This window comes from Dermacentor silvarum, chromosome 2, assembly GCF_013339745.2.
Source record: "Dermacentor silvarum isolate Dsil-2018 chromosome 2, BIME_Dsil_1.4, whole genome shotgun sequence".
NCBI lineage: Eukaryota > Metazoa > Arthropoda > Arachnida > Ixodida > Ixodidae > Dermacentor > Dermacentor silvarum.
Window position 1 is genome coordinate 174,184,662 of NC_051155.1, and position 21,466 is coordinate 174,206,127.

The 21,466-nt window shown below is 43.6% G+C and overlaps 2 protein-coding genes across 3 annotated transcripts in view; one reads left to right on the forward strand and one right to left on the reverse strand.

Moving 5' to 3' along the window:
- LOC119440572 (collagen alpha-1(VII) chain) overlaps positions 1-21,466 on the reverse strand; it is a 267,441-nt gene that overhangs the window by 89,677 nt on the left and 156,298 nt on the right. The window lies entirely within an intron of this gene.
- LOC119442146 (ecto-NOX disulfide-thiol exchanger 2) overlaps positions 86-21,466 on the forward strand; it is a 28,112-nt gene continuing 6,731 nt past the window's right edge. The window contains exons 1-10 of one of the 2 annotated variants that reach the window (XM_037706899.2): positions 86-243; positions 364-499; positions 4,948-5,120; positions 5,804-5,939; positions 7,109-7,315; positions 7,849-8,082; positions 8,847-9,059; positions 15,080-15,186; positions 20,433-20,553; positions 21,094-21,293. In XM_037706899.2, coding sequence (XP_037562827.1) covers positions 364-499; positions 4,948-5,120; positions 5,804-5,939; positions 7,109-7,315; positions 7,849-8,082; positions 8,847-9,059; positions 15,080-15,186; positions 20,433-20,553; positions 21,094-21,293 — 1,527 coding nt within the window. In that variant the 5' untranslated portion in view covers positions 86-243. Of the gene's footprint in view, positions 244-363; positions 500-4,947; positions 5,121-5,803; positions 5,940-7,108; positions 7,316-7,848; positions 8,083-8,846; positions 9,060-15,079; positions 15,187-20,432; positions 20,554-21,063; positions 21,294-21,466 lie in introns of both variants that reach the window. The other variant, XM_037706898.2, reaches the window with a different exon arrangement.

Genomic DNA, 21,466 nt, shown 5'->3' on the forward strand with positions numbered 1-21,466 from the left:
AAAAAATCTCTTAAAATAAAATTGGGTGGTAGAGCGCGCTCCCACGCGGCAGCCGGTCACACCAGCGTATCGGATGTGCTTCCTGCGGGAGTTTAGTTTTCAACTTCGTTTGATCGTCTGCTGGCATAAGTGATATTGATCAAGCAAGAAAACACCTTCAGGCGCTCGCATGCTCTCTGATGGGTCCACGAATTAGAAGCGTTCGCGAGTAACCGCTGCGTTGTGCCTGATAGACGCATAGAGGTAAGCTGCGCTGACCCGCACTGATGCGTCCGCAGATGACAAAAGGCTTTCGGCCCGCTGAGCGCACCCCCCACTTCTTCCCATCCCCACTAAAATAGCCTACTGAATATCTGTTTATAGATGATGTCGGCGGCAGCAGCGGCGGTGTGCGGGGGATCCCCGGTCCTGCCTTCAAGTACGGTGGATCCGGCCACAAACGATGCGCCGCTGGAGTTTGCGGCACGAATCAAGACCACTGTGGCCCCCGAAGGGCTCGGTGAGCCTGACATGTTTACGCACGCGGTGTCTCTATCAAGTTCAAAGGCGGCTCTATTCCTCGCTTGAGAGCCTTAGCTGCCAAACACGCAAATGCATTTTTTTTCTCGATTACGTGTCAGAAAATGCGTGCGAAAACCTGCCTGTTTACAGCGTATGCATGCTGGTGTCACGACCCAACCGAGACCGCGGATAACGGAGGTATAAAGAGCGCGATACTTCTACACTCGGCGGAGAGTTTCGATCGCTTTAACCGTAGTCATGAGCTGCAGTCGTCCGCATCGTGCCGTGCGCGTGTTGTTTACGAGGTCGCCAGGTGGTGTCCGCGCACAGTAGTTCGCGTGCTTTCTTATTGCCTTTTTGTTCATGTGCATAAGCGCGATCAGCACTCGTGTCCGATTGACGTTGCACCGCTGTGAGTAAATTTGGTCAATTCCCCCTTGTGTGCATTCTTCGTTCCTCTTCTTTTTCCGTCGGTTTGATTAAAGTGCAACATACTGATAGCAGACGTACGTACGTTATGAGGAGCGTTTCGTTTATGTATATTTTACACATGTTTTTACTGACTGGTATGTCCTAAAGATGCTCCACAATATGAACTATATTTTAGGATGCAAACAATAAAATTACTAATAACGTTCTCGATATATATTAAAAGAAATTCTGTCTTTATCATTGCGGCATGAATATATTTTAAGCTGACAGTTTAGTATATCTGTTTTCTTTGCCTACAATCTTTAAATGCTTCTACATTTGAGTGCTACAGATATCATTGGCTCCAAACAGTAGTTGAAAACACCGGCATATGGGCTTTGCATAAGTAGTTAGCACAGCTGGGCAAGTTATGCTCCAGTGACATAATTAAAATAATTGTGAGATGAAAGAGAAGAAGAAGATGGTGCACTCTTCTATCGTGCTGCCTCTCAATCTTGATGACACGTGTCAGTGTTTACGCGCTTTGCTTTCAATTTTGTGCCTTGTTCTCATTTTTTTCTTTAAGCTGCTGTGGGCCAAAGTTAATCCTTTCAGTGTCACTGACGTACTGGTACGTTTTCGCATTTCTGTCCAGCCATGTCACTGACGTCACATAGGAATGTTAGGACCATACCAAGAGAGCATTTGCCATTATCCGTGTCATTTTTTCCCTTCTGCATAACCAAAAATAAACCATTGTGTCCCTTTTATAATATCCAAGAAAAAAAACGAAACACTGGCGGTGCGTCACCTCTGAAAAAACACAACACGAAAAGGGTTAATGACCATGGACTTAAATATATGTACCTCTCTATAGTGGCGAGAACTAGTGGCAGTGGGAATACAATCAATGAAAATTGTATTGCTGTACCTCTTTTTGTATCCGGTGCTTCTGGATTTGTCTTTAGGAAAATAATATGCAGGTGATGTTGACTGCTGCACAACAGTTTTGGTATAGGTCAACTTATTCAAAGGTAAATTTTCTTCTTTCATCATATCTGGCACAACAACCCCATATTCAAAAGCTTTTCTTTCACAAAGCAGAATTTGTTCACGCCATAAGCATTCTGTTCTAGCGCGAAATGTTCCAGGACATTGCCAAATTCCTCGTGTCCTCAGAAGCTTATGTATAGTGTGGTCCAGTGTTAAGGGAAACATGTGAGAGTAGAGCACATGTAAATTTTTTCCCTCTCGAATATGTACAGTTGCCTAAATTCGCAGATGATTTGTGGTTGATGATGCTGGCCGCATCTTTTCCCACCCTTGTACAGTTCATTGACTTGAGTTCAGCCGGAACTTGGAGCTAGAACACCAGCAAAGTGAGATCCGCATGTTGGGGTGCTCCCTTTAGCAGTGAACCGTACTTTACCTGAGATGAACAGGAACACCCAGCCCGCTTAAAAGGAGCAGGAATTTGATCTGTACTATATGGGAAGAGTTATGAGAGAGCTTTACTTTTGAATAATCTGTCAATTCTTATGAAGTTATTGCTCATTTAATGGTCCAGAGGAATTCAGAAACTGAAATGTGAACAGGATTGTTACATGCAATTGCAATGGGCAGTCGCTCTGTAGCCAGTTTATACGACTTGTGTAGTTTCAAATATATGTCTCGGAGCCTAAATTTAGTTGCCATTACAAATGCAGGTGAAGATTGACTTGCAACAAAGCATGCTAGTTGCTTTTCACATGTTTGACCTTGAATTTATGCTGATAGTACAGATAAAAAAATCCTGAGGTTGTAGAATATGCAGAATTTAGTGTGTTAAAAGCTCATTAAAGTTCCACGATCTGTTGTGTTGATCGCAGTTAACTATTTGTTAGCAATGTGGAGAAACAGTATTGACATGCCAAATCCACTGACCCACCTTCTTCACCAAAACTGTAAAAAAGCAGTCTTTGTACAGGCATGCAAATATTTTGACGGTTGAAGCAATGAATAGAGTATTGAGGTACATATTCAGTTCACTGTTGGAAACAAGCAGGTAGCATTGAATTTTCCTAGTGGTTCTAGAATGTTTTGCAAATCTGATTTGAATACATAGAAGAATTTGGGCTTCAAACAACAGCAGTACAAAGTAACTGTAATCCACATTGAGTATCATTGAGTATCATCAGTATAAACATCTTGAACAGCTTATCATCATCAAAGGACACTGAAACCTCATTTTTCTTTACACAAATAATTCCAGACCAACTGCAATCACTAATTTTTCCATATGGAAGGTTTTCACAGCACTGGGCCGGTATTTTGTAGCGATGCCTTTCTGGTAATAATGCCTTTTCGCGCTTATCGCGCTTTGTCCGTGGTCAGAGCGATGGTCCGCTCGCTTTATCAACGGGATCAGCCGGCCATGAGCGGCAGATGATAAGACTAGTATAGAATAAGTCATAAGGCATCGCTACAAAATACCGGCCCTGGTGGCAGACATTGTAGAGAAAAATTAATTTGTGCCCTAACATACATGCAAGCTACATAGCAAGTGAAGAGCTGTTCTCTTATTTGCTGAATCAGTGACAAAACATGGGGAACTGTTTTGCACATATAATGCAGGGCAGCTTGTTTTCTTGCACAATTTGGTATGCCCTGAATCTCTCAATTAATTTAGAAATTGTGGTCCAGCTAATCGAAGCACCTCAGCTGGGCATACTGTGACTGTAGGTAAAAAAGTTTCTTGTATCCTCATCATTGTTTCTTTGACGCATGTGAAGGATTAAAGACAGCTTGCATTTATAATCTTTCTGCTAAAGTTCTTTGCTAACTGATGATGATGTGATGATGAAGTTGAAGCCTTTCTGTGACAGTTGGTAAAAAGCTTCTTGTATTTATAATCTTTCTGCTAAAGTTCTTTGCTAACTGATGATGATGTTATGATGAAGTTGAAGCCTTTCTGTGACAGTTGGTAAAAAAGGTTCTTGTATCCTCATTCATCATTATTTCATTGGCTTATGTGAAGGATTAAGGACAACTTGCATTTATAATCTCTCTGCTAAAGTTATTTGCTAACTGATGATGATGTGATGATAATGTTGAACTTTCTGTGCTAGTTCACTCTATAATTTCCATGCCACTAACCTCTGCTCTGATGGATTCAAAACTTCACTCATTCTAAGTTAGTTTAAGTGAGTATAGAAATAAATAGCAACTTATGTTCTGGTTGATTTAGAAGTCAGAAATGCAATCGCATCACAGTATGCTTAGCAGCTTCACTTCATTATTTTTTGAAAAATCACCGACGATTATGATACTGTCTAATGCAAAATTTGAGCGCAGCTTTATACGTCTTTCCATTTCATGATATACTGGCTGGCGCGGACAATTGGTCTCGTGCGGCATGTTGCAAACAGAGCGAAGTGTGGCGTGACTGCCTCACTAATCGGGTGATGCGAGAGGCAGCGCGTGGGCATGATTCACAGCAGCCGCCGCAGACAGACCTCCGCTCATGCAGCGCTTTGTTTCTATATATGGTATCGTTGGTGTCATCACTGAACAGACGACTCTTAGCCATCGTCGCCGCAGAGCCTGTCTTGCGTGGCAGTGCACTTTTCTTACACTTTCGCCATAGCCTCCTCTTCCGGTTTCCTCCTCGCGCTCTCTTCGCTATCGCCGTCTTTCATCCTTCGCTGCGCTCCGCGTTCGCTCTTTCATACTTTGCTGTGCTCATTCACTTGGTTAGCCAAGGGATGACGAGAAATGCAAGAATAAATGCCTAAGAGCTGCGCTCTATAAGAACCATTGGGTGACTTTTGTAAGCCCGAGTGTTTCACTATTTGAAAGGTAATAGAAAAGCATACATGTTTGATTAGTTACCTTGACTATTTTATTTGTATTAAATTCTGTTTTGATGACCCATATTTGACCATGCGTAAATGTTTGCTTTGGTTTTGTTTATTTTGGGGTGAAGGAAACTTCCAAGGAGCTGGATGACAGCCATCAGCTCTCACAATGAAAAATTATTCTCATGACTCTGTATAGGACGTCCTGTGGGAGCAACATTTGGGAGCTTTGCTGCTGGTCTGGCTGAAGGAGCCACTGGCCTCCCCTCATTGGCTAGCCTCATGGGCAGTCCTGCACCCTGGGGTGTGCCCCCATTTATCGGCCTGCCCGGAGACCATGCCCTTATGGGAGTGGTTTCCAGCTACAGCCAGGTAAGCATTAAAAATAATAAAAAATGGCTTTGACAATTTTTTTCAAAAACATAAATGCCATTCCATAAGGCATCAGCTTGCGCAAGCCTGTAAGATGTCGTTCACAGAATAGAGCAGTGTAAACACAAGATGAGGAAGGACAAGACATGATGCAGCGCCGACAAAGCGACTAATGGAAATCTTAACTTGTGGTTCTTTCATGCGTTCTAATTTTCACGTGTTCATTTGGTTATTTCCCTCTCTTTTTTTATTTCATTCGTTTTTATTTGCTGTGTTCCATGATGTTGATGACCACCCCAGGTGCTTGTTTATATATATATATATATATTTATATGTATATGTATATATATTACCAACATGCTTACTTGTATGTTCTGACATCATTCAGTTTACTGTGCTGGTAGTCACAAGAAAGACAACACTAAGAGTACTAAGTTGTTTGTAGTTGTCCTTGTTGTCACTCCTGTGAAAATCAGTGTAGTAAATTGAACGATAAATGCCATGCTGCTTCTTTTCTTACACAACTTGGAGATTCTATGGAGAGGACAAAAACTTTGGACAACATTTTCACCTGATCACATTTTTGTGGGAAAGTGAAATGTACAGACATGTATCGCACATGATTTCATGCCAAACAGTGAACAGCTGGCAAGAACCCTGTAAAGCGCTTCATTTCCTCGCAGTGCCCACAGTTTGGTTTCCTAGGACCACCACCTGAAATTGGGCCCGGAATACTGCCAGCCACTGTTCTCAGCCCGAACGCACCTGTGAAGGAGCTGCTGAGGTTTCCAAGCTGTGTCCTGTACCCTCCAAAGCCAAGTGAGTGTTCGCCTTTCCGAGCATTCAGAATGGCTTGTTATACCTCAAAAGTTAGTCGCACGCACAATATCTGTGCTTCACGATGATGCGAATTGCAACGGGCGCACGCAAACTAAAGTCGTGTTCAGTGAGCAGTGCGCACCGCTGCCGTAGAGCAAAGGATTCTCTGTCGCCTAGATAACCACCGCACAACCCCCCCCCCCCCCCCCCGCTCCCCATCACGCTGCCGCTGTTTTTTTTTTTTTCCTTCCTTGTTTGCTTACTCCACATCTCCCCCTTCTTTGCATCGTCCTCGTCGCTCTCCCCTCTCATCAGCCAGCGCACCTCGTTGAGAAGCACGCTTGCTGCCATGCTTTGTGAGATTTTCCAACGGAAGCCGCATTATAGTCGGTATTTTGTCTCACGCAGCTGCACTACAGTATAAGAGGTACAAGTATACATGGAGTTCTATGGGAGGGTAAATGGGAGTCAGAAAAGGCCACGTTATAGCTGGTTCTGCACTATAGATGGTTACATTATAAGTAGTCTAAGCTGTTATGAAGCACCAACAATGCTATTTGACCAAATTTTTCTTGTAACACATCTTTGAAGCTTCCTTGCATGACCATAGTAGCTTTGCCAGAGTGCTGCGAAATGATGATTTGAATATGCAATCAGTGAACTTGGCACTGAAATGATCTTCGCTCTTCATGGTCAATATTTAGGCTTGACTGTCTCCTTGTAAACTTTACACTAAGCATTACCCTAGGCGTGTTTTCCTTGTTGACATGGGGTATTGAGAAGAAAAAGCTGAAAAAGAGCTCGCATTATAGTTGTATTTGAACACTTTGCATGTGCGAACGTCCGAAAAGCACAACGCCACATACATAAGCATATGGAAGTCTGCTAAATTTTCTTGTGCTCAGGTGACTTTAACATTGAGTTTTCAAGCATTCTGCACAGCCGCCATCTTGTTTGGACAGCAAAATCCTGCATGGTTTTGAATACAATACTGTCTTTGTGAAGCTATTTTGCTGGCTTCATCACAATTAGAACGAGACTAAACATGTCCGCTGTTCTGCTTAGTTGATTTAGCCCCCCACAGCAAGTATTGGAACACAGCCCACGTATTCATAAATTTGGTGCACATTAAGCGTCTGTCTACTGCTGGCATGTGTTCCACTGTGCAGATATGCCACCGCCAGCCACACGAGATCGACCTCCAGGCTGTCGCACAGTGTTTGTGGGTGGCCTGCCTGAGAGCTCTACGGAGGAGCTGGTGCGAGAGGTTTTCCAGCACTGTGGCACCATCACCACCGTTCGCATGAGCAAGAAGAACTTTTGCCACATCCGTTTTGAGACAGAAGAGCAAGTGGATCGTGCCATTGCCCTCTCAGGTCAGTCCAATCTGAATTAAAAATGTCATGTTGGCCAGTGCAGTGCACACATTTTTCTTGGTGCACAAGAAATAAATGCAATGTGCACTATCTCTTATATATATACTTTTTAGCATTGAAGACTCGCTATTTCATAGACTGCTAAATTTAGGCCTGAGCTTATTGTCTTAACGTTATATTGCAACATAAATGAAGTGGAAGAATTTTCAGGCTCAATGGTTTGTTGATCATTACTTTTTTTTTCCTTCAAGTAATCATCTGCATATGCTGGAAGGCACTTAAACAATATGCGCTTTTCATAATTGTAAAGCTAGCTATCCTGCAAAGCAGTCCACCCAACTAATGGCGATGTAGTCATTTTTGCAAACAGCGTGTACATGCACTGTGGAAGGAAGGGTGTTTGCTTTCTGCGGGGAAACAGAAAAAGAAATAGTCATGTTCGCATATTCACTCGGCTTCTTGTCACCTCCAACCACACCAGCGAGGTTGTGCACCTCACCAATAATTATTTAATGCTTATTTCACTGTTCCAGGGTACCGGATGAAAATTCGAGACCAAGAGGAGGCCAGCCACACTGGACGGCTGCATGTGGACTTTGCACAGGCACGAGACGACCAGTACGAATGGGAGTGCCGCCAGCGAGCTTTGCAGCGTGAACAGCGCCACCGGGAGCGGTTGGACCGTGAGCGGTTGCGGCCGCCTTCACCGCCGCCAGTGGTCCATTATTCAGACCATGAGGCCCAACAGCTGACTGAGCGTCTCAAAGGTAGACAGCTGCAGGGCACCTGTGCCTCTATGTTGGAAAATGTGTGTCCACATTTGTGGACATGCTTTCTGTATTTATTCTTTCTCTTAACTTCACTTTTTTAGTTTGGCGTTAGAGAGTTTCTTAAATAATGTGGAATTCGTGAAAACATTGTGGTCTGAATGCACCTTGGGTAATGTGGTAACAGTATAGTTCAAGGAATAAGCTTTGAACTGACCCAATATTCCTGGCTTATGCTTGTTAGCTGTGTTGCTATATGGCTGGAAAACAAACCTTAAACAGAACTGCATACAAAGATAACAGTATTTTAGCTGCATTATGAACTGTAATAGATAGTGGCATATCTGTTACATTATAGTGATTTAGTCGCAGCTACAGGGCACGCATGTCTACAAAGTATACGCATGTGAATGTCCTCCTTACAATGATGTAACTGTATTGCGACTGAGCTGCGCATCATCACTGGAAGGCTAAATTATAGATGGAGTCTTGAGAGCAGCTTAATGTCATCATTCAGACTTTGCAGTCTGGACAAGATGACTCATGATGATCAGTCCACAGAATACAAATACAGTAGGTAAACACAGTCTCATGTTTTTTTATTTTTGTAGCATTTTCCATTGTACTGATCACCATTAAATGAAGATCTCTTCTCGTTAGACAACCACGCACATGCACATGGAGTCACGAGCTTTTGATTATTTATCTTTTGTGCCTGCAGTTAAGAAAGCTGGCTGGCTGGCTGGTTGTGCACTATCTTGCAGGGGACGAAAGCTTCCAGAAGGCAGTGCAAGTGCTGACAGTGTGGTTGGACCGCGGGGAGTGCACCAAGCGCAACGCAGGTCAATTTTACTCAATGCTGCAGACAGCCAATGGTCACATCCGCCGCCTACTCCAAGAGAAGCAGGATCACCAAGAAGCACTGGACAAGGCCCGTGTCCTATTTGCCCAGAGGCTCCAGGGGATCCTTGTCCAATGTGAGTTGTGTGTTTGCTGGTCGTTCTTTATTCACACATGGTGTTAACTCACTGTAGTGGCCTGAATACTTAAGGTAACAACAAAGGATTTTTTCACATTTCAGTGCTCACTTGTTAGTGTTAGGACTTTACACAGAGATTGCAATTTGCAGCCTGATTTGTATATTATGCATTTGGCATTTATACTTGCCAGGCTTGCTTGGTAGATGTGGAAAACACCCATTCTCTGGAAGTTATATAGACTGTCATTTCTACTGGATGGAAAACAAAAATGCCCTGCCTGTCTGCCTGTTCTGTGCAAACTACAATGCACCAGTTATGTCTGTGTTGTCTTGACAGTGGTAATTTTCAAGTGTTGGGTTGATAGGAGCACGGTAATGGGACAGCCTTCGTAAAGGTTCACACACCAATGGAACTCTGTCATTAAAAAACTTCCTGCCTTTACATGAAAATGAGCATAGTCATGTGGCTTACTCAGTAAGAGCGGTGTGCTGCATTGAATCAGCTCTGACACATCTTTTCTTCAAGGACATGAAACTAAAAACAGTGCATCTAATGAAACCAAACTTCAAACTGAAATCAAATTAGACAAGACTGAAAATCAGTCATCACACTTGTTCGTTTTCCAGTCTGCGTGGATAGGAGAACTGTGCACATGTTAAAATTGAGCAGTATCTGTCCTACTGAACATCTTGGAGAAGCATTTTATTGGTTCGTTTTAGCTTAAAAATATGATTTGACAATATTGCCCTGACATCTCAGGAATGGCAAGTTTGATCAAATGCTCTTGCAGTTATGTTGCACCACATTATTATTTTCAATAGGAAGCGCTTCTATAGATGCTGCATTGCATCAAAATGCAAGTTCTGATGTGATCAGCTTAGAATATGAGCATCATTCAAGCCATTGTACTTTATTCAGTCTGCTGCATTGCATCAAAATGTATGTTCTGATGTGATCAGCTTGGAATATGGGCATCCTTCAAGCCATTGTACTTTATTTAGCCATGCACTTAATACTGATGATTTTGTAGTATAATGCTTTGGCCTTGCTCCTTTCTCTTGGTAACAAGAGGTAAGAGTAAGCTTTTAAATGTTTCTGGCAGCACTGTACAATGTTGCTGCGTGAGCCACGTTGCACAAATTCACCTCTGTTCAGCCAAATTTGTAAGTACGTGAAATGACATCGGCATTCTGCAGCACGGCAGCTCAGCAATGTTGGCACCTGCAACTGTTGCAAGGTAAGTGCAAAATACAGGAGCATTGTCATTGCACTGATGTTGTCAAACAAGACAACATATTTGGAGTATGCATCGCTAAGTCAACATTCAGCATGCACCGTTCTAGGCATAAATTGCATGCAGTTAGGTGATCTGCCTAAGCTGAAAGTGCGCCATTTGCTTTAAAATATCTGTTGTGTGCGGCATCCATTAGCTTAGAATCCACATACATAGCACATGTTTGGCACGCACACGATTGCACATGTTCTTCGCACTCTGCAGAATGTAACACCTGTTTGGCCATCTGGAAACCACATATGCTGCTGCAAGTGCTTAATGTTTCAGGTTACCAAAAGACAAAAACCACCACAAGAAGGCACAAAAATGCTGGGCCAGCACTGCTGTCAATTAATTTTGCTGCCCTCTGTACAGTAAGCCACCAAAAAAAAAAAAAAGAACGCTGGTGTTATAACCATTCTGCTTGATGATACACAGGAATATAATGACAACGAATTATCAACAGCTCAAACCGCAACCAAGACGTGTAGTATAGTATTGGTTCTGCAGTAAAGTGGCACTTATTGCTGCAGGCGTTGACTTCACACTCATCACATTTAAAAATTTTTTAGACGTCTTCACACAAGCGGTGCATCACGCATGTTTCCCGGTTCTGAAAAAGACCAATAAACTGAACCTAAAGAATGCAAACTCAGCTAGGCACCCCATCATACTATATTTTTAAACAAAAAGCTGCGTGGACATGTGGCTACTGTGTTGCAGACTCACAATTTCAACAGATCTATTGCTTGTTATAATGGCATTTGTGGTTTGTGACAACTGACTTTTGGTGTAGGTATAGTCTGTCTGTATATCAAGTGCGCTCTTTAATTCTCTATGCTCGAACCAACTTTCATGTACTGTTGCACTCGGTGTGCAGCCTGCACTATGCAGTTGAACCCACTTATAACAATATTTGAGTGCCACGAAAATTCCATTGTTATAACCGATAATTGCTTCAACGGGGTTGCGTGAAAAAAATCTGTATAAAGGGATGGCATAGCTGTTGTGAGAAAACTATAATGGCGGGGAGGCCAATGCCCCTCCCCACCACCTTCCTCCATCCGGATACTGATTGTGTTGACTCGTTTAACTGTTCAACTCTGCTTCCCCCACACTCCGATCGCATGTAACAAGCTGCGGCTGTCGGCATTCAGGAATGGCACTGCTATAACTGCAAAGCGGGGTCACGGGCGGCAAGTGACATGCAAGCTCCGCCGAGGCATCGCTTTGGTGGCCTAAAAAAAATGCGAGAAGGTTGCCGCGGCAGACCCTCAGCTTGAGAAGTCCAGAAGAAACACTGGGGCGAGATCGCCACAAGCATCTCGCCACGTACTTCTCACTGGCTTGCACGAGAAAACCCTATGTCCATCAGCTTTGCTTGCTTTATGCGAAGCTTGCCGACATCCTTCTCCAAGGCATCCCGGTGCTCCAATTAGTGCAGCGGATGGTCCCTCGTAAAAACGAAGCCCCGGAGGGACTGAATAATCTGCAGGGACTCCTCCGAGCACAACGTTGAGGCAGCCTGCCCTACCGTGTCATCGCTGCCATTGTCGCTATTTGACTCGGGCACGTTCGCGACGATCGGCTAGAAGAACTTCGTTTTCAAATCTATAGCAGTGCGCTTTCTTTTCACTAGCAACGTTGTGCATTGCTGATGATCAGCAGGCTGATCAGCCGTGTTCCATTTCGGCAGCGAGTCAAACGAGGTGGAGAAACCACGTGGCCAGGAACGACTTTGACACAACCAGCAAAGACGAGCCTGAGTGCCTCAAACCATTGGCAGCCGGGCAGCGCTATCAGGCTATCAGTGCAGTTGGCGCGATCCATTCGTGTTTCAGAGGGTTGTGCGGCATAGAGCTATGGGCACAGCCCATTTGTTTTTAGAGGGGTGGAAAGGGTGACGGGAGAGAGGCGCACAAGGCTGGTGATGCGGAGAAGGCTGGAAAACGGCGCAGCAGCTCGAATTTCTTTTTTATCAGCGGAGCTGTTCTTAGTCCAGCCTTCGCTGTCTGTCCGGCGTCACACAGGTCACGTGACCAGGAGAGGAGGAGAGGCAACCAATGAGAGGCTGCACTGGGCGCGAGGAGGAGAGGCGATGGGTATAAGAGAACTTGTTTATGTGCAGCGCGCCCTTCCATATAACTGGGCTGCGATGCGACTATGGGAAGACCATGAGTAGTGCGTACTCCTGAGGAAGAGGCTGCCAACCGTGAGCTTCAGTGAGAATTGGCTCATGAATGGGCTCATCACTTGCTCTCATTACTGGCGCACAAAAAAGGGGCGGCGCAACTTGCATGCAAAAAAAAAAAAGCACACCAAAACACAGAGAGAAACCTCATGCGAAAAGCACACACACACGCACACACACACACACACACACACACACACACACACACACACACACACACACACACACACACACACACTGAGAGAACCGCAAATATGTAGCAGCACCAATGAGGCAATGCACAGAGCTGCTGCCGACGGCGTCCGCGTTCCCCGCATTCGCGCCGAACACGCGCAGTGTCCGTGACTGCAGCCGATGCCTCTGGGGGTGGCTCGGCAGGTTTAGACCAGAGAACTGGACACTCGTCGAGTAGCGTCTGAAGTCGTTGCCTCTTCTCACCTCGCAACATTTCAATATAATACCTAAGTTCCTGTTGTAGATCTATGTTTACTTGTGTTTACGCAATTGCATCACGTGCAACATACGCACATGTAACACTCGATGTAACTAACACAGCTTCGCTGTTCGGCCATCTTCACGGAGTGGAAGGGGCGGTGATTTTTCTTTTCAAGGATTTCACATTCTATTACCTTTTGGTACGGACACCCAGTGGCCAGGCTTCATTGTTATGACCAATAATGCGGCCTGGGGGCATTGTAGGAAGCGGATTATTTCACCATAGAAAACATACAAAAGTTGACAGCGTAGCAGCTTCTCATTGTTATGAACTGATAACTTGTTAAAACCGGTATCATTAGAAGTGGGTTCGACTGTAATACTAGAGTTAATTTAAGAACGCATTTGCGATTTGGATTGTGCTGAGGATCGGTGCTGTGCTTCTAAGTGGTGGAGAACAGGTTTCTTTCAAGAGTGATCAGTAGCACTCTTGTTCTTGGTTTCATCTTAGCTCTTTTGCATAATTGTTAGAGTGAACTACTTATAAAGCAGGGGCCATCCTGCCCTTCTCTATGCAACACTGTCCCAACATTCATTGTTAAATTTATGTACCACAAAATTTTGTGATTGTTTATCGTAAGCTTCTCTGATTGTGTGGGGATCGAGGTGCCTTTTGAAACAGAAAAAGCTTTCTCTTTGTCAGTGAGAAGGCACTCTTATTCAATCAATGAAATGTAAGTCTTTTTGTACACCAACAACACATGCACTTTTGTAGCAAGTCAAACACAGACATTTTCATCATACGGGGGCACAGAAAAATGTTGCTCGAAATTGACAACTGGAATTCACCACGTACTTACAGAAGCATTTCATTGTTTTCTAGCTGAGAGCACCCTTGAAAGTGAGGAAATTGTACCAATGCCTGTGGCTGTATGTTAAGCATAGCATTGTGCGAGGTGTCATCAGCTCCGCTTGTCTTTCTGGTGCTTACCAATTGTTAAGACATGGGATGGCTGTGGGCAAAACTTGTACAGGGTGAAGGTGACAGCAAGCACAAGCACTACTGAGCTATGCACAGCACAGATTGGTAAAGATGGAAGCACAGCACCCATCTTTACCCATATTCAACCTTGTGTTGTAACAATTGCAGCAGTACCATAAAAGCCAATTTAATGTAAAACTGACATGTATATCATGTCATTGTCTTGTTCCTGGGTAACAGGCCAATGTTGTGCCTGCACTCTTCCCCCGCATTCCCATAACAGGCTTTAACACACAATTTCTTCATCCATGTCACTGAGCACAGCACAGCACTGACTCTTGGCCGGAGTAGGTACTGTGCTTCAAATAATAATGCTCCTCAGCCATTCCTACATTTTGGGAATTGCTTGAGAGGCATGCCTATATTCTGCCGTGATTGGGCGGATGCTGTGAGTGACAGGTTATGAAAGTTTGATTCATAAGCACTGTGGAGCATTACTGATGCACTGTGACTACCTCGATCAAAAGACTGTGTTGCCTTCCACTTGTTTGTTATTATTTATTCATTATAACTGTCAGCTACGTACTACTGATATACAGAAAAGGCTCCAAAAGCAAATACACAGAGCAGCTAACAGTAAAGAATAAAATGATTATTAATAAACACACACAATATAATGTATGGCAATGCAATAAAACAACCATTCAACGCAAAATACAACACTGTGAATAAAATACAAAACCAAGATTACATACACTAAAGTAATGAAACAGAAACATCTTGAAATATATAAAGTTAATTATAATTAGGCAGAATGTTCTGGAGTTGAAGTTGAGAAGAACAGATTAAAGGAACATTTAAGTATATTTAGAGTTGGTCATTGGAATTTCCTATCTTATAAGGCGATGGTAAGTGTAGACACCCTTCTGCAATCCTCTTATACCTGGTCTCTTTCTCTCTCTCTTGCTCCACTTTACTCCCCATCTTTCTGCCTTCATTCTTTTTTCTTTGTTATCCTCATGACATCATTTTCACTCTGTTCCCCCTACCCTTCCCAACATCCCCACCTGCTCTTCTTTGTCAACTGCGGTTGGCATCTATGAACCATTTCCCTGCTTGTGATCTGCGGCGCTTAGTGGGACAAATTGAGAAGGTATTTTCCATGGCCAGTCATCAGAAGGTTTGGGACCATTTCACCAAGGCCCAGCGCAAGAACATTGATACCTGGCGCAAGCAATCTGAGGTAAGCGTGCGTGTAGCTATATGTTTATGCTGAACACTAATTTTTCCTATGTCTGCGAAGCCTCAGTTGGCAGTAGTGTGGTCAAATAATTGAACTGGTTGAAAGTGTGAAAGTGTCAAAAGGCACACATGCAGAAAGGGATGCAACACAGCCATAGCATGAAAAGGTGGGCAAGGTTTAAGCTCGCTTCAAAACATGACAGATGCACATCATGCCTGAGAATTACAGATGCTTCAAGAAGTGTGAGTGATGATAAGATGCAAATCAGTGAACGTGAAGCACGTTGGATTAACACCATGCTCATAATATATGTTAGCCCAGGTTACCAATACATGCAGAAAGTTTGACATATCTTGACAGACATTGACAGACCTTTGTAGTAGGAGAAAAAGCAGTCCTGGTGCTGCATTTTCAGTCAATCACTTTTGGGGATATCTCTTTCAATGCACATTCATTGGATAAGCCAGAAGGAAGGATGTCCATCTGCCCATGCATTTGCTACACTGCATGTCACGTCACGCAAAAGTGAAAATATCCCCAAAAGTGACTAACCAACAATGCAACCGATGATCTCCTGACACACCTAGTCATAGGCCTTGAGTTTCTCTTGAGAAGTCCCGACTCTTTTAGCAACCCAGAAGCATGCTGTGTATGGAAATTTAAGGATAATGCTTGGCGAAGCTTTATGCGGGATAGACTGCAGTTATGTCTTTCTAGCAATTTGGTTTATTCTGCAGTTCATCGAATCAAACTTGCAAACCTTATGTGCACCAGTTTGCATGGATGGTTTCAGAATAGTGAGGACATGGATTTCTTGCAGTATATTGCTTTCATCAGGAATTACCCTAGAAGTCCTCGTGACTTTCTTTCCACTGTCTTTTATCTTCCCAGCAAATCAAAGGCTGGAAACAGCCATTGTAGCAAAAAAAAAAAAAAATCTGTCCAAATGTCTGGCCTAGAAAGACAGAACGTGGGATAGCTGCTAATGTTAAACCATGGAGAATAGTTAATGCTCTTTGCGTATTGCAAAACACCTTGTTGTGAAATATTCTCTACATTGTGATGGTCAGGAGGCAGCTGAATTCATGGTGCCATTAGGCGACCTGTTTATAGAGCTTTCACGCCATAGCATGGTATCAGAGAATGCTTACAAGTATGGTCCCTGTGTTAGGTCATGTATTGAATCGAGTGGGACATTAGAGTTTACTTCTTCAGTAGCTCTTAGAATCTCATATACTGTTGTATGCCATGAAAGCCTCAATGGATTGTACCCAAAATCAACTTGGATAGCGATTATTACGGGCATTAGTCAGCTCAATATGGACAGTAAATTTACATTATACGCTTTGCACAATATTTTTCTTTATCAAGTAAAGAGATCGCGGGGTCAGAAACCGATTTTCTTTATCTTTGCTTGTGTGTGTGTGTGTGTGTGTGTTTGTTATCTTCTGCCCTGTGTGTGTGTAGCATGAAGCTCTGTGTATGTGTTCGTGTGTGTACTTATGTGCTTACATTAAAAGCACCACTTGCACTGCAGTAGCTGCTTTGCCTTGTGTGACCTATAAGGCATAACTAGATCAGGTAAGCTCTGGCCATTTACCCTGTGCTGACTTTCACAGTGAGTGTGCATGGTTTGGTATTTGCATGTATGCTAATAGCCCTGCAGGCCTGTAAGCAAGACACACATAATCTCTTTGAAGCAGTTTCTATGTCAGTGGTGGCTTTGTGAATTCATCAAGTTGTGTTGGCTATGTCTTCAAGGGAAATATAGAGGAAAATATTTAATTGAACTAGATTGGTTGAGAGCGCTTATGAAGGAGCAAACAGGTGACTTTTGCCAGAAGCAGAACCTTGGTATGCCAGAAAACAACATAAAACTGAAGCTATAGGTGGCCAAACCACCTTGAAGTTCGAGCACTGGCACACTGTGATGTCTTAGGTTGCGGCGGCGTCCATGCAAAGATGCTAAACTATTTACAAAATGGAAAGCAGTAAATTTCAGTTGAGCATTGCATTGCATTCGAACACGAAGGAGAGCGCACAGACACTGTGTCAACGAACAAGAGTACAGATTTATTATCATCATGTGCCTTTTAAACAGAGCTAGTTAAAGAGAATTCGATGGGGGCGAAATGCGAAAACACCTGTGTACATAGATTTAGGTGCACGTTAAAGAACCCCAGGTGGTCAAAATTTCCGGAGTCCCCACTACGGCGTGCCTCATAATCAGATCGTGGTTTTGGCACGTAAAACCCCATAATTTAATTTAAATTTAAGTTAAAGAGCAGAAAAGGGTGCACAATGTACAGCCCCCCCCCCCCCCCCCCTCTCTATTTGCATCATGCATCAATCAGATTCGTCAGGCACATTCATCAGTTACTTGAGCTTCTAGTTATGTTAATCAGCTTGGTATACCATTTGTTTGTTTGCTATGGCAGCGCAATGGCTATTGTGTCCTGCTGCTGCACATTAGGCTGCAGGTTCAACTCTCGGCCGCTGCAGCCACATTCCAAAGGAGGAGTAATCTGAAAACACTCGTGTACCGTGCTTTAGGTGCATGTTAAAGAACCCCTGGCGGTCAAAATTCAGAGCCCCCACCCACCACTGCGGCATTCCTCGTGACTCACTGTGCAGCTTGGGGATGACGAGCACTTTATTTTGAAAAGGTTTTTAAAGAATTGCATGCCAGAATGCACAATACTGCCTGCTCAGCAGGATTACTCTAAGAAGTGTGCATTTTTCACATCACAAATTGTCGCGTGCCCTATAATTAACGAATTCCAGCAATTAACATTCAAATTAATTCTATTAAAGCATATGTTGCCATTGCCTTGAGGTGGTCAATGCTCAACGGGAGTACATTTAGTATGACTCCTGAGACTAACAGGAGTTTTGAGATCGTTCCCTAAAACATCCCAATCGTTGTCCAGGTACAAAGGTGGATACCTTTGGCCCACAGTGTATGAGGGAGGCTTTTGAAGAAAGTAATAGGTGAAACAATGCAACAGGACAGAATTACAAAATTGGCGCGAGCCTTGAGATGTCTGATAAATAGACAACTGCAGCATAGCCCAGCTTCCATTCTGCTTTTGCAGCTTTGCATTAAACAAAGTAAAAATGTGAATTGTGGAACTGCATTAAATAACTAATTGCACTTTGCCATTCTAGTAATGGCCAATTCAAGTAATCCACCTGAACAGGCGGAATTGCAATTTCTGTAATATCTGTACGAAATAAATTTTAAAGAACTGGTGAGACATTCAATGGTGTTCTATGACTGATGGGGCACTTGGCATAGCAGTTTGAATGCCATTTGCTGAGTGAGAACACAAGTTAGTCTAGAGAACAAAAATGTGTAATGCATGCCAGAATTTGCAGGAGTGCTTATGTGACATTCTTATTGCGTAGACCTTTTTTAACCATGTTGTAGCAAATTAGAGTGCATAAGATGGATGCTATGATATGTTTTGACTAACAGCATGCTCGACTGCTTTAGTTGCATTGTTTATTTGCATTTCATGAACGTTTGCAGTCAGAATGCGGATGCAAATGGCCTTTAAAGAAAACAGTTTGAAGTATATGTAACGAAAAAAAGTTGTGGAGGGCAGACAGATAGCCCCTCCACAATTAGCACTGTGCCCCCTCTGTTTCATAGAACTCATGTGTCTTGCTAATTATGGATTACAGGTCTCTGTGGACTTTACTAAGAGTCTTCAGAAGAACCACATATATGCCGTAACATATCCCACTATATTAACTAAAACAGATGATAAAATGAGGCCTATGTTCAAAATCTTATTTAGTTGTTTAGTTAGTTATATCTTATAGGCCCCACGGAGAGAGCATTGACTAAAGGGGGCTTACAGTAATATAGAAATAAATCAGCACAAACATGTTAGAGGGTAAATATTAAAACTTTTCACTTGGTGTCACTTGTGCATCATGTATTACAGTTGCAACCATAAGTTCACATGCTTGGAGATTTCTTTTAAAGATTTTAGTAGCTACAGTAAAATTAAAATTTTGTTTGCCTGAACTTTGCTGATCTCAATTTTAAAGCTACCTCCTGTCATTTCCTAAAAAGCAGAGCAGAGTCAAGCTGCACAGATGCAGCTTTTTTCTCTGGCCCCCTATTTTTGCAGTAACAATGTATTGTCTATGGTGAAAATAAAACTTGATTGATTGATTGATTAGTATGGCTACCTACTTAGTGCAGGCTAATTGTACATGTACCCACAGTAAACTTTTGTTCAGGGGCGCTCGTTTTAGATATACTGTCTTTTTTGGTCTACAATTGCACCTTTGTATAAGTCGCACCTGCCTCAAAATGGCAGTTTATCCAGAAAAAAAAAGTACATAAGTTGCACCGGTGTATAAGACGCACCTGTTCATTCAATAAGCGATTTAAAAAAAAATTACTGTGATGTTTCACTTCCTGAATGTAAGTAACACACAAGAGTATGGCTGCAATTTCCTATATAATTGTGATAGCAATGATATGGATACTCCAGGCGCTATTCCGCCATTGTGGTCGCCGCGATATTCCATATAAAGTTCAAGGGCGGTAATATCAACCCCGCAAACGGTATGCTGTATGTGCGTGTGAAAGCGTGCAACGGTGAGCCGAAACAAGGGAGGAAAATGGGAAGGCAGTGCGAGAGGAGGGGGGGGGGGTGAGCTTAAGTGTACTTCGGTAGCAACTGTGTAGTATGCGCAGTGGCGTGCGCCGTATGTTAAAAGCGATCTGCAGATGCGACGACTTCGGGGTCGACTCGCGGTCGGCCTGCCGCCGCTTGCGTTTGCTTCTCCGTCCTTCTCTCGATCACGAGAAGAACCCGGTACCACCATAGCGTGCACACAACCCATAGCAACTGCCAGAGGAGGTCAACCCAGCACGCTTCACGTGGCCATAGCAACGAATCCGATTTAGACGACAGTTTGTCTGGGAAAAAAAAAAGTATATAATTGGCACCGTTCTATAAGACACACCGACGAATGATTCAGAAAAAAGAATGCAACTTATACACCGCAAAATACGGTAATTGTGTTACGAACGGCCAGGGTAGGTCTTCTGACTACACGTAATCTATTCTTTCTCGAGCTGGGTGCAGGAACTGCAACGTGGTGTGATAAAGGATTGTGCAGATGTAAATGCTCTGGTATCAAGCTCACCTGCGCTCTCACAGAAGCAATTCTCATATAAAGATGGCTGCCCCTTGATTTCGTGTTGTGGCCCCTCCTTGCAGGAAATCAAGTCTGCGCACTTGGCTGATGTGTTGGACAAGCGCCAGGAAGATGAGATGGATCTGAGTGATGAGGACGAGCCGCCACCTGCAAAGGCAGCCAAGATATCAGAGAGTGGCTCAGGTAACGACAGTCTCGTGGTTTTGTCAGTGTTGCACTGCATTTAAACAGTCTGCACGAGTTTTCTTAGCAGCGCTGTTGTCTGCCGCATGCATCACGTATTGAGGCACCACTGTGAACCCTTCGTGGTCTCTTTTGCAAGCATTTTGCTAAATTTGAGGCTGATCTCCACCTGTGGTTGCAGGTATATAGCCACTGTCTCTAGCTCACTTTCTTTTTTCTTTTGTCATGGGGGGCTGTAGGAGATTACATTTTGGTGAATTGGTGTGACTGAGGTGTCACAGTTGATTGAGTACTTGAGTCCTCACAGTTTCTGTCGGATAGGTTAAATAAAGATGCCCATTTGAGTAGAAGCAGCTGAGTATTATTGCACTGTGAACCTGAGACCGTGAAAGTATCTCTTTGCTTTGCGTTTGTCTCCTAGGTTATTTCTAATATAGAAGGCTAAAACAGCCCCCCACTGTCATACCCGATTTTCATGAAAAGCTTCAGTGCTACGCCCGCTGCATGCAGAAGTTGATGGCTGCACTGCTCTGGCCGCAGAAGATGAATCAGCAGCAGCGACGCGACTGGCCCTGCAAGAAGAGTGCGACTCCCTCCGGTGCCAGCTGGAGGCGTATCGCAACGAGGCGCAGCTTCTCAAGGCTGAGCAAGAGCAGCGAGACCAGCAGCTGCACTTGCTCCAACAAGCCTTGCAGGGCCTTCAGCAGCAGCGTGCACGGGATTTCCAGGAACTTGAAAAAGTGAGCAGACTCCTGTGGCTTCTCTTGCGGGCACACACAGTGCAGCTGCCATATGTTGTCACAGTGCACTGAAGGGAGGTCAGAGAGCAGCGCGGTACAGTCGAACATCGTAACGAAGTCGCATCCTACACAAAAATATATTCATTATATCCGATATGTATTCATTATAAGCA